This window comes from Nycticebus coucang, chromosome X (assembly GCF_027406575.1).
Source record: "Nycticebus coucang isolate mNycCou1 chromosome X, mNycCou1.pri, whole genome shotgun sequence".
Classification (NCBI taxonomy): domain Eukaryota; kingdom Metazoa; phylum Chordata; class Mammalia; order Primates; family Lorisidae; genus Nycticebus; species Nycticebus coucang.
The window spans coordinates 33,758,653-33,771,353 of NC_069804.1; the positions used below are offsets into that span (position 1 = coordinate 33,758,653).

The following is a 12,701-nucleotide window of genomic DNA, read 5'->3' on the forward strand; positions in this document are numbered from 1 at the left end:
CAGCAGCAACATTTTCTGAGCACTACAGGGGTCAGAGTTCCATTCCAGTTAAGAATGGGCACATTGAGGGGTGGATTCCATGCTCCCTGGGTGAGGGGTCCTTTTATAACTGGAACTTTACCTTGGAAGTGAGAACAAGGTAATCTAACAATCTGTACCCTCATATTAATTTGAAATAAAAAGAATTATATCTCAAAAAAGTAAAGAGTATAATTATAAAGTATACTTAATAAAGAATATAATCATCAATTCTCCTTTTTATTAGTGAAGAATGGGTGGATAATGACAGGGTGAAAGTGAGGCATTGAGGCAGAAGCAAAAGATAATGAAGGCAACCAGAGAGAAATTGATTTTTAAACTGAATCTGGGCTGCTAGGAACACCTTGCTTTCTTAGGGCTTAATATCATTCTATGTATGTACTATACAAAGTCACCTTCAGGGATTGTAGGACTGCAGGAAATTTTTGTGTGTTCCTTCACTGGCTGAAGTTCCCAAGTATTGTGAATGAGTGATATCACATTCAAATAAAAATTGAGCTCAGAGTTGAATGGAAATTATCTTTTAAAATGGTAATCTAAATGGCAGATGTGAGCTATGGGACGAAGAATACTGCCCCATAGACTTTTAATGGGCATGAGGTATATATAGCTCGTGTGGCCAAGAGATGAGGGCTCTTATATGCATGAGCCAATTTCTTTCCACATTCTCATCTGCCCGTTGCCTATCAGTGTGGTGGTTGAGAAATTTCAAATCCCCTTAAAACACTGAATTTTTCTCTTCTTTGTATTTTGTTCGTTTGGCTTGTTTTATTGTTCCCCCCCTTTTTTTTGGTGGGGGGCACATTTGGGCAGTGATTTTGAGTGAGGAAAGAGAAAGGCTATGCCCTGATAAAGTGTTTCAGAATCTCTAGATAAGCCATATGACTTCTGAAGGCACATTGAATATCATAATGTTCTGTAAAATCTGGGGAAAATAAACTTTCCATAATATAAATTTCAGAAAAAAGTAAGCCAAATCATTTCAGATGCTAATTTCAGAACTGTATTTTGCACATGAGTGTTTCATGAATAGCAGAGTCACTCTCCCATTTTAAAGCAATATTAGGATATCTGAAGACACATTTACATATAATATTAAGCAGAGGCAGCCTGCCATTTTACACAGATTTTTTTTTTTTTTTGTAGAGACAGAGTCTCACTGTACCACCCTCGGGTAGAGTGCCGTGGCGTCACCCAGCTCACAGCAACCTCTAACTCTTGGGCTTAAGCGATTCTCTTGCCTCAGCCTCCCGAGTAGCTGGGACCACAGGCGCCCGCCACAACGCCCGGCTATTTTTTGTTGCAGTTTGGCCGGGGCTGGGTTTGAACCCTCCACCCTCGGCATATGGGGCCGGCGCCCTACTCACTGAGCCACAGGCGCCGCCCAAAACTTTTTTTTTTTTTTTTTTTTGTGATTTTTGGCCGGGGCTGTGTTTGAACCCGCCACCTCCAGCATATGGGACCAGCGCCCTACTCCTTGAGCCACAGGTGCCGCCCTTTACACAGATTTTTTTAGGGACAATTTTATGTGTGACATAAATAGAAAAGAACCCTCCAAACCAGGTAAAATAATAAACCATGCAATGGCATTGCCATTTTAACTTTTATGCCTGTATTAAAATGAAACTTTGAAACTCCAAACATGTGTCAATATTTTATTGTGTGAAACTTTGATGAAGTTTAACTAACAGATGTTCTAAGTGGGGAAAAGGTCAAGACTACAAAGTCTTTATGTGCGTGTTGGTTAGTTTGTGAAGATCAGAAAAGCTGCCAGGAGCGTACTCTCAAAAGAAAAAATATTTCCATGAGGTCCTGCTGTGGAATCTGGTCACATTCAATACAAAAGTCTTATTTCCCATAATGTAGCCTGTGACCTTCTCCCCCAATATATTCCAATATGAACCAACTTCCTTAATAAGAGAACACAAACCTCCTAAGACTATAGCAGGACTTTGTGAGAAAGACAACCATCACCCCTTTCTGAATCCAATCAAAACCTGAATGTACTGTATAAAAATAAACCAAGGTCATCATTATTCCTTCTCATTGTGATTTGGCTTGCCTTCCAATTACATCTCCCGTATATCTGAAATAAATGCACCGCCTCCATTAACTGAGTTTGACATCACTTTAATCAATGTATCTTTTCAGAATGAAAGGCAGAAATGTCAAATTCCTGCCATTATAAATTCTTTTAACTCTCTAATCTGCATTAAATGAAAGGCCGTCTTTGAGAAATAATATACACTTTAATGAAATATAACTAGCATTAATTTTATTTTAAAATCTAACTGGGAAAAGATTCCACCTCAATGAATCTCTTCACAAAAAAGTGATTTCCCATGAAACTATAAAGTCTCATTTACACGAGCCCTTCCCAAGGTCCTATCTAATTTTGTAATCATAATTTTGCATTGTTTTTCTTAAAAGATCTCCCCAATTATATTACCTCATTCTCCATAAATACTGAGTTTGCTCCTTCTTTCCTGGTTTCTTAGGTTATCAGACAGAGGACATATTTTACTCTTACTTGTTAATTCCTTTCAAAAATTATGTTTTTAAAACAGAAAATATAAAACCATAAACAACAGATAATCTTTAAAGAAAGATTAATTTCTAATTAATTTTCAGTTAAACTCTCTTAGGAGACATAGTATCCTGTGATTTAAATGTACATGTATATGTGTACATAAAACACATATACTCAAACCAAATGCTGTTCCTTGTATTTGTGTTGAAATAAGGAATTGTTTGATGAAAATACGATAAATCATTTTAATAAGTTAGGGAAATATTAAAGCAGAGGTGGGAAGGAAAAGAAAGTTTGGGAAATCACTTTGCTTTACTCTTTAGATAAAGCCATGATGAAAGATAAAATAGAATTTTAAAAAACACTCGATGTTTCCAAGGCAATGATTTTAAACTTTTTTATGAAACCACACAAGTAGTTAGAAAGTTGACAGTTCGTTTCACATGTAGCAGATGATGTGGACTATTGGGATTTCAAAGGAACATTTTAGGACTACAGAGGAAGCTGAATTAACATCTCTGACCAAAATTCTGAAATTGCATTTCTGTTCTATGTAGCTGGAATAGTGTCAACCAACCCCTTTTTTCTGCTTAAATAATGTGTATATGTATAAAACACTTTGTAGTCTTTTCCTACCTCATGTAGATGTTTAGAGTAACATCTACCTGACATACTTTATTGTATTTTTTATAATATTATGCCAAGGAAGAGACACCAAAAGCTTTTTATTAAATTAAAAAGTATATCATCAATTTAGATCAGAAATCTCTTTTTCACACTTAAGGTACCCTTAAAAAATTTGCAAATGAAATTCTAAAAGATGGTTTTATTAGATGTCACGATGATTGGCATCATTGAAAAATATTCAAATAAAATACCTATTTGCAATGCATTATCTGAATAATTCTTTACAGTGAAGTATATGCGTAATTTTAAAAGGAAACAATACATGTGTTAATACAACGATTCCTTTTAAAGAGCAACTGTTTTGGTTAAGAAACAACAAAATGTACTCTTTGAAGTTTTCCAAACTAGGGAAAATTTAAAAACTGGATTCAAATATCAAACATGCAAATAGTAGTTTATTTTCAAATAGTAAAAATGCAATGTGACCCTTAGGATACTTCTGTCTTCTCTTAAGAAACTTATTGCTATGTTGCATACACGTTCTTTAATGCTTTTAAAATGCAGTGTAATAAAGTCTTCCAGGGCATGTCTCCAAAAGGTTGGCTTTCTTCACACTCTAAGAATTTAAAAAGTTCCTTAAATGTCTATGACAAAGCAGAATATAGATTTACCTCGCTTCCTTCCAGAATTGCATCTTTTGCTATTCTTTCAAAATTTCTCTGTACGCTGGTCTTTGATTTTCATTTTGTGGAGTATAGACATATATATAATTATGATTCAATATTTTGATAGTGTTTATAGGTTAATAATATTAAAGAAATAGAAATAGTGATTGAAAATGTGTGTGTGTATATTGCAAACAATATATATATGCATACATATGCTATGTATATTTTTGTAATACTAGTAAATAAGATAATTTTCCAATCAGAAAGAAATATTGATGCTTACCAGAGAAATGTCTGATATAAAAATGATATAAATAAATATACTATGAAATATGATAGCATATCATGTGAATGAATAAATGGACAATGTTAATTTATTTCCACAAATTTCTTTAGGAGGCAAGCAAAACTTATGTTTTGAATATTGTGAGGGATTCTAAGGCATTACTTATTTGGAGAGATTTATTTCTTTATTCTTAATCATAGAAACTGCTCTCATATCTATTTCAGAATGACTATAATCCCCAAGTCAAAGACAGGGGTAAAATAAGCTCCTTCAGTCATCTCTTTGAGATACACAGTCCTTATCACATATTATTTTTATAATTATAATTATAATTTTATAATTTTTTAAGTCTTAGTCATTATAACTTTCTCAAAAATAAACAAACTATTGCATTTTTATATAAAAGCCAAGATAAAAATCTTTCTTGAAAAGTTAGGTCATCATAGACATGAAACAATGTGGTGACTTGAGTGTAAAACATGATTAGAAGTTGCTCAAGTGTTCATGTTGTTTTCTCAAGAAGATCCTGGTCAGTTGCCAGCACAGATCACATCACTATTTGAAAGAAATCTCATGATATGCTATAAAGAAAGTATTCAAAATAGTAAATATGCAAAAGAAACTTCAAAATTAAGAATTTATCAACATTTTCAGAACCTCCTTTATCCATCTCAACTTGATATTCCAGATAAAATTTTTCTAACCTCCATGTCATTCCCATATAGCAATTAGTTTCCACTGATGTTATATGTCAGGTCACTACCCTATATTTAAACCACTATTAAATAAAGAAGTATCAACTGAGCAAAATAATAACTCAGATAGACAAATTATTTCACAGCAATCAAAATTTGAAGCCAGTTGCTCATATTCTATTACTTCAGTGGTTTCTTAAACAAGAAAGAGTGTTTTTGATATTACGGCAAAGAAAAAAATTCAAACTCCACCTCGTTTCTGTTGAAAAGCTTTCCCAATAAGAAACATTGACACCTGAATAGTTACAAGTATATGCGGTATATGGAACATTTATGCTTATTCACAAATTACTGTAATAATTTCAAATCAATCTGCCTCACCAGTGAGCTTGTCACAAACTCAAAGTTATGCCACAGTAAAAGACATTTTTAGTTACTTTGTACTTACAACAGTCCTCTGCTTCTTCCCACCAAAGCATTTGGGAAAAAAAGAGTGTATCAAGGTAGTGATCAAAATCTTGGTAAAAATGTCTTCCAAATTTATTGCTCCAGTAGGCTTAGAAACGATGATAAATCCACAAACTTCAGCAGCTTTAAAAAAATAGCACTTCAGTTTTTCTCTAAAGGTAACTGCCTCCAAGATCTGAGTCCTGTAGGGGGAAAGTGAGTGATCCCAACACTGAGTGAGTCAACATAGTAACTGATGCCAGGATTCTGTAGAGGCCCCTGGATATTTCAAATTCCAGGACCTGCGCATAAGCAAGTGACCCGCCTTTTCTCTCAAGTTGGTTTCCCATAATAGGACTGCCCATGAACACTACATATAAGGTTGTGCTTCCAGCATGGCAAGCCCTGTGAACTCAAATAATGCTCAACTGTGTTCTGATTAATAACCAAACCAGAATAGCACAGTGGACATAGAACTTGCTCTCAAAAGATTTCTAAATACAAAAACTCTTCAGGACAAAACTGAAACTATTTTCTGTAACTTTAATGTAAATTTCTGAAGTAGAGAAGAAAATTCTGATCTAAAATTGACTTTGAAATGCCTTTTTTACCCTCTCAACAAAACCAAAAATTTCATTCTCCTGAACAAAAAGAAATGCCTGGAATAATGTATGAATTCATTATGTATCCACTGTCTACCAAAGCTATTTTTTTACCCTTGGGAACCAATCAAGAGTCATGTATTGATGATGCCAACAGTCTGAATAAAAGAAGCAAGAGTTCTGAAGACAGAATATGTGTAGGTCTCATGGGACAAGTTTTCTGCTAAAATAAAGAACACTCTTTATTGATCCATCGATGGATCAATAAATCCTCCTAAAATGTTCCATTTCAGTTGTGAATTATGATAAAACTTATTTACTAACAAATTACTCTTTCTTCAACTTCTTTGGTGACAATTATTAAAAATGGTTATCCTAGCATTGAGGTAATGATCATTTAATGATTCTCAGTTGAGGCTTCTTTTTCTGTATTAAATGAACCTAGTTGTGTTATTTCATTCACTGCATTTGTAAATCATCCTTTCCCAATATAAGGCTTCTTCAACTTCTTCCTTATTATTTTAGATCCAACAGGTGAGCCAATATTGATAGGAAATATTGGTAACACTTTCAGAAAGATATTCCTTTTACAACTATAATAAGCACTACTAAAATTGAGCACTTTTATAGTACCATTTGTTAAAAGTGACAAACTCGTTTTTCTTTGTCAAACATTCAACTGCTTGGCAGACAAATCAGTAAGAGATAAAAATAGAAAGAAATTACATATTGAGTCAGACTATAAGGTTTACTCTAATAGTTTATTATACATTTGATAGTATCATGATCGTGTTACTATTTTTGCAACAAAACCTATATGAAATAAAATATAAAGTCTAATTGTAATCATATTTATATTGCTATCATCTAAGATAGATTTCAAATGTTCTTTTCCATATGTTGCCTCCTTCCCTCTCCTTGATGTGGTTATCTGAATAAGAATATAAGCAAAATTTTCTTAAAATAAAATGAAAAAGAAATGTTTTGGCATTGACTTGGATCCAACTCTGCATCTTAACATCAATGACACCTTGGGCTGTGAGGTACACTATTTCCCAGAGTATACATTCCTTTATATTTTGTACTTTGAATTTCTAAAGACATAACCCCACATAGAAGCCAAGGCATATATACATTTTATCAGTCCATCAACAAGCAGCATCAATATCACAAGGGAACTTTAAAGAAATGCAAATATACGAGAGGCTTCGATGTTCAGAAACTGTGGAGGGGACCCAGCATTCTGTGTCTTACAGGTGATTCTAGTGCATGGCCAGCTTTGAGAAAACCTAAAGTATATGTTTCTAAAAATATCTGTGGTTCCAAATATACCTAAAAGATGTCCTGGGCAATATTGCATGAAACACTGATAAATCTGAATGCCGTCAGGCACTTTTTAATTGTCATTTAGCTTTAGTCAATAATCAGAATTTCTTTGGCATCCCTAAATAAATTATACATTGTGTAGGATGTATTTACATCCTTTAATCCTGTATAATCTAGGTGAAAAGGCAAACTTTGGATAACTGGAAAAAGTGAAACTCATGTGAAATAAAATTTTCACACCTTTCACCATTAACTAAGATAGACTCTCACTGGATAAAAGATTTAAACTTAAGACATGAAACTATAAAAATAATTGAAGAAAGTGCAGGGAAAACTCTTGAAGGAATTGGCCTGGGTGAATATTTTATGAGGAGGACTCCCCAGGCAATTGAAGCAGTATCAAAAATACATTACTGGGATCTGATCAAACTAAAAAGCTTCTGCACAGCCAAGAACACAGTAAGTAAAGCAAGCAGACAGCCCTCAGAACGGGAGCAAATATTTGCAGGTTATACCTCTGATAAAAGTCTAATAACCAGAATCCACAGAGAACTCAAACGTATTAGCAAGAAAAGAACATGTGACCCCATCTCAGGGTGGGAAAGGGACTTGAAGAGAAATTTCTCTAAAGAAGACAGATGCACGCTCTGTAGACACATGAAAAAAGCTCATCATCCTTAATCATCAGAGAAATGCAAATCAAAACTACTATGAGATATCACCTAACCCCAGTAAGAGTAGCCCACATAACAAAATCACCAAACCAGAGATGTTGGCGTGGATATGGAGGAAAGGGCACACTTCTACACTGCTGGTGGGAATGCACACTAATATGTTCCTTCTAGAAGGATGTTTGGAGAATACTTAGACACCTAAAAATAGACCTGCCATTCGCTCCTACAATTCCTTTACTAGGTTTATACCCAGAAGACCAAAAATCACAATATAACAAAGACATCTGTACCAGAATGTTTATTGCAGCCCAATTCATAATTGCTAAGTCATGGAAGAAGCCCAAGTGCCCATCGACCCACGAATGGACTAGCAAATCGTGGTACATGTATACCATGGAATATTACGCAGCCTTAAAGAAAGATGGAGACTTTACCTCTTTCATGTTTACATGGATGGAGCTGGAACATATTCTTCTTAGCAAAGTATCTCAGGAGTGGAAGAAAATGTACCCAATGTACTCAGCCCTACTATGAAGCTAAATTATAGCTTTCACATGAAGGCTATAACCCAACTATAGCACAAGAAAGACTATGGGGAAAGGGCCAAGGAAGGGGAAGGGAGGGGGAAGGTTTTGGTGGAGGGAGGGTAATGGGTGGGGCCACACCTACGGTGCATCTTGGAATGGGTACAGGCGAAACTTACTAAATGCAGAATACAAATGTCTATATACAATAACTAAGAAAATGCCATGAAGGCTACATTGAACAGTTTGATGAGAATATTTCAGATTGTATATGAAACCAGCACATTGTACCCCTTGACTGCACTAATGTACACAGCTATGATTTAACAAAAAATATAATTTATTAAAAAAAATAAAACTACTGAGACAAGCAATGACCGAGATGATTCTCCAAGACTTTGTGCTGTGTCTCAGAAAGCAGTCTCGGAGATTGTCTATCATGTAAAAAAAAAAAAAAAAAAAAAAAATTAACCAAACACCACAAGTTACAGTTCAGACATTAGCATTAGCACTACATAGAGTATTTTTCTCTGGCCCTTAGTCATGTCTGTCTCTCATTTACTCCTCGCAACAACTGCATCTGATCTCCATTCTAAAGGCAACTGACCAAGGAACTTGCTCAAGTTGCTATCGCTAAATAATGACACAGAATTTTCAATGCACTGCTGGTGGGAATGCAAGCTAGTACGTTCCTTTTGGAAGGAAGTTGGGAGAACACTCAGGGATCTAATTGTAGACCTGCCATTTGATCCTGCAATTCCTCTTCTAGGTGTATATCCAAAGGACCAAAAATCATTTGGAAATAAAGATATTTGTACCAGATTGTTCATTGAAGCTCAATTCATAATTGCCAGGTCATGGAAGAAGCCCAAGTGCCCATCGACCCATGAATGGATCAATAAATTTGGTATATGTATAACATGGAATACTATGCAGCAGTAAAAATAATGGAGACTTTACCTCCTTTATGTTTACATGGATGGAGCTGGAAAATATTCTTAGTAAAATATCTCAGGAATGGAAAAAAAAGTATCCAATGTACTCAGTACTACCGTGAAACCAATCTATAATAACTCACACTTGCATATGAAAAATGAAACACAACTTTAGCCTAGGAGGAAGGAGGGAAGGGGAGGGAGAGGGATGTTGAGGGGGTGGGAGGAATAGTAGGGGATAGTAGGGGGACCACACCTATGGAGCACATCGCAAGTACAAGTTGGTTCTATCATGTGTAGAACACACATGTCCTAATGCTATAATTGGGTAAATGAGGTGAAAGCTATGTTAATTAGTATGATGTAAGCACTCCAATTTGTACAAATAATCAACACACTGAAATGGGCATAAATGTATTTATGATCTATGTACAAAAGAATTAATAAAAAATAAATAAATATTTTAAAAAATTATAATTTTACATTTTGAAATAATTATAGACTGATGGGAAATTGCAAAGGTAGTATAGTGAGATCCCCAAAGTTTTCCCCGAAGGGTCACATCTTATATTAGTTATAATTCAATACTAAAACTAGGAAACTGACATGAATATGTGGATACTTTTCTATGTTGTTTTAGCACAACATAGATAGGCTAGTGTAACCACAAACTCAATGGAGATAAAGAATTGTTCCAGCGCCAGATATTTTCCTCTTGCTACCACTTTGTGATCACACTAACCACTCTTTCCAATCATCCCCAAAGCCTGGCTTCACTGTTATGTTCTCCATTGCTATAATTTTGTCATTTCAAGAATGTTAGATAAATGAAATCATTCCAAATGTAAACTTTTGAGATTGCTCTTTTTTTTTTTTCACACAGCATCCTTGAGATCCATTCAAGTTGTTGCCAACAATTGGTTTTCTTTTATTTCTGAGAAGTGTTACATAGTAGAGATGTTCTATAATTAGCTTAATTCTTCATCAACTGTAGAACATTTTTTATTTTTTTACATTCTGGCCACGAGAAATAAAACTACAAAACAATACTATAGTTTATTTGTTTGTTTCTTTTTGAGACAGAGTCTCAATTTGTCACCCTTGGTAGAGTGCCGTGGTGTCACAGGTCACAGCAACCTCAAACTGTTGGGCTTAAGCAATTCTCTTGCCTCAGCCTCCCAAGAAGCTGGGACTATAGATCCCCACCACAACACCTGGCTATTTTTAGAGACGAGATCTCACTCTGGCTCAGGCTGGTCTTGAACTCGTGAGTCCAGGCAATCCACCTGCCTTGGCCTCCCAGAGTGCTAGGATTAAAGGCTGAGCCACCATGCCTGGCCTTATAGTGTTTTTTTTTTTAATTTCCCTTTATTATATTGATTTATTTTTATTAATATTTGAGATTAATACCAAGAATGTAATTATTTATTGGGCCTTATGGCAAGTATATGTTTAGTTTTTTGAAAAACTTCTAAAATATTTTCCAAAAGGCCTATACGATTTTCCATATCCACCAGAAATACATGAGTGATCCTGTTTCTCCAAATCCTGACCGGCAATTGGTATTCTCCATTTTATATTTTCTTTGTTAAGTCTTAAATATGCATACACATATCTTGTAGTCTTAATTCATATTTTCTTACTGAAGATCTTTCTATTTGCCTATATGCAACCTACATGCTCTTTTTTAAACTATTATTTCATTGTGGTATGAAAAATTAACAAGACATTACCATCTTAAAAATTTTAATTGTACATTACAAATGTTGTACGGTAGATCTCTAGAAATTATTCATCTTGCTTTAGTAAAACTTTATGGCCCTTAATTAGTAATTCTCTATTTTCTTCTTCCTCCTGAATATAATTTTCAATGAAATGTGTGTTTATATATTTTGCTCACTAGTTAACTAGATATATTTTTATAGCTGAGTTTTGAGAGTTTTTTGAGAGTTTTTTTCCCTTCCCCCCCTTGAAAGTTTTTATATTTTCTAGATATGAGTACCTTTTATATGGATAGTTTACAAATATTACCTCTTAACAGGCTATTTGATAAAGTCTACTTTATTTTTTCTTTTATGGGTGGTACTTTTGCTGTCAGTTTAAAGAACTCTTCACTGAGCCTTAAGCCATAAAGATTTTCTACATTTTTTCTATTCACATATTTATCACTTTCTATTTATATTAAAATCTATGATTAATTTTAATTTAATTTTTATATATGTTACAGGGATTGGGTTGAATATTCTTTTTTTTTCCTCATAGATGTCCAATTGCTCCAACACCAGTTGGTGAAAGACTATCCTTCCTCCATTGAATTATTTTTGCAACTTCATCAAAAATCAGTTGGGCAAATTTGTATGGGCCTATTTCTGGGATAGAACTTCTGTTCTATTGATTTATGTGTCTACCTTCCCACCAATACCCCACTTACTTAATGCCTAAGCATCGAGTACAGATATTGATCCTACTTTATTATTCTTGTTCAAAATTATTTTAGAAACTCTAGGTCCTGTGTCTCAACATATAAATTTTAGAATACATTTATCTACAAATAGAACTACAGATCTGTGTACAAAATTTCTTTCTGGTAGTGTTTTGATAAGAATTGCACTACATTTATGGATCAATTTTGTGAGCATTGATATTTTTATAACATCGAGTTCTCTTGTTCATTAACACAGCACACATTTATAATATTTAGGGCATCTTTATCTCAGCATGATGTGCTTTTTACCAGGGAAAACATTGTGTTTTCGTATTTCTAATATACCTGCAATCGTATTACTGTCTGTTATGTATGTGATTGCACAAAGAAAAATAGCAGAGCTTCCAAAAGCAGTTTTAAATAAAAAAAGCACTTTTAGAAATGTCAATAACTAAATATGCACCATATATGTGTGCTGTTAAAATAATTTTAAATGAGATTATAATTGTTTACACATGAATTAACAAGACCTAATTTTTTTTCAAGAATGTAAAGCACATGTTTATTATATTGAATCATACATAAGGATTTTAATTTTTTTTTTTTTTTGGCCTACGGTTATGTGATCGATGTTTCAACATGAGGACTGGTTCTTGCTTATATTCTAATGTTAACCATTAATACTTGTATCATAAAACAGACAGCATATTAATCAGAAAGAACTGAGTAAGATAAATTTAAAAGTAAAAAAGGAATGAATTCTTACGTAATTGAAAACCCTAAAGATATTAATTTGGAAGGGCAGAGTCATTTTCCCAACATATTCAGTTATTTAGCATAATTTTGAACATTATGATGAATGGATCTTCACAGAACAAATAAGCCAGAAACAGACTTCACAAGTAAAATATTTATATGAAGTT

General features: G+C 34.0%; 1 protein-coding gene across 5 annotated transcripts in view; it reads right to left on the reverse strand.

The window, feature by feature from the left end:
• DMD (dystrophin) overlaps positions 1 to 12,701 on the reverse strand; it is a 2,416,375-nt gene that overhangs the window by 2,254,061 nt on the left and 149,613 nt on the right. For 3 of the 5 annotated variants that reach the window (XM_053581218.1, XM_053581216.1, XM_053581217.1), the window contains exon 1: positions 5,294 to 5,423. The exons of 1 other annotated variant lie outside the window; for it this stretch is intronic. In XM_053581218.1, the coding sequence (XP_053437193.1) occupies positions 5,294 to 5,324 (31 nt within the window). In that variant the 5' untranslated portion in view covers positions 5,325 to 5,423. Of the gene's footprint in view, positions 1 to 5,293; positions 5,511 to 12,701 lie in introns of those variants that run through there. One more of the 5 variants, XM_053581214.1, reaches the window with a different exon arrangement.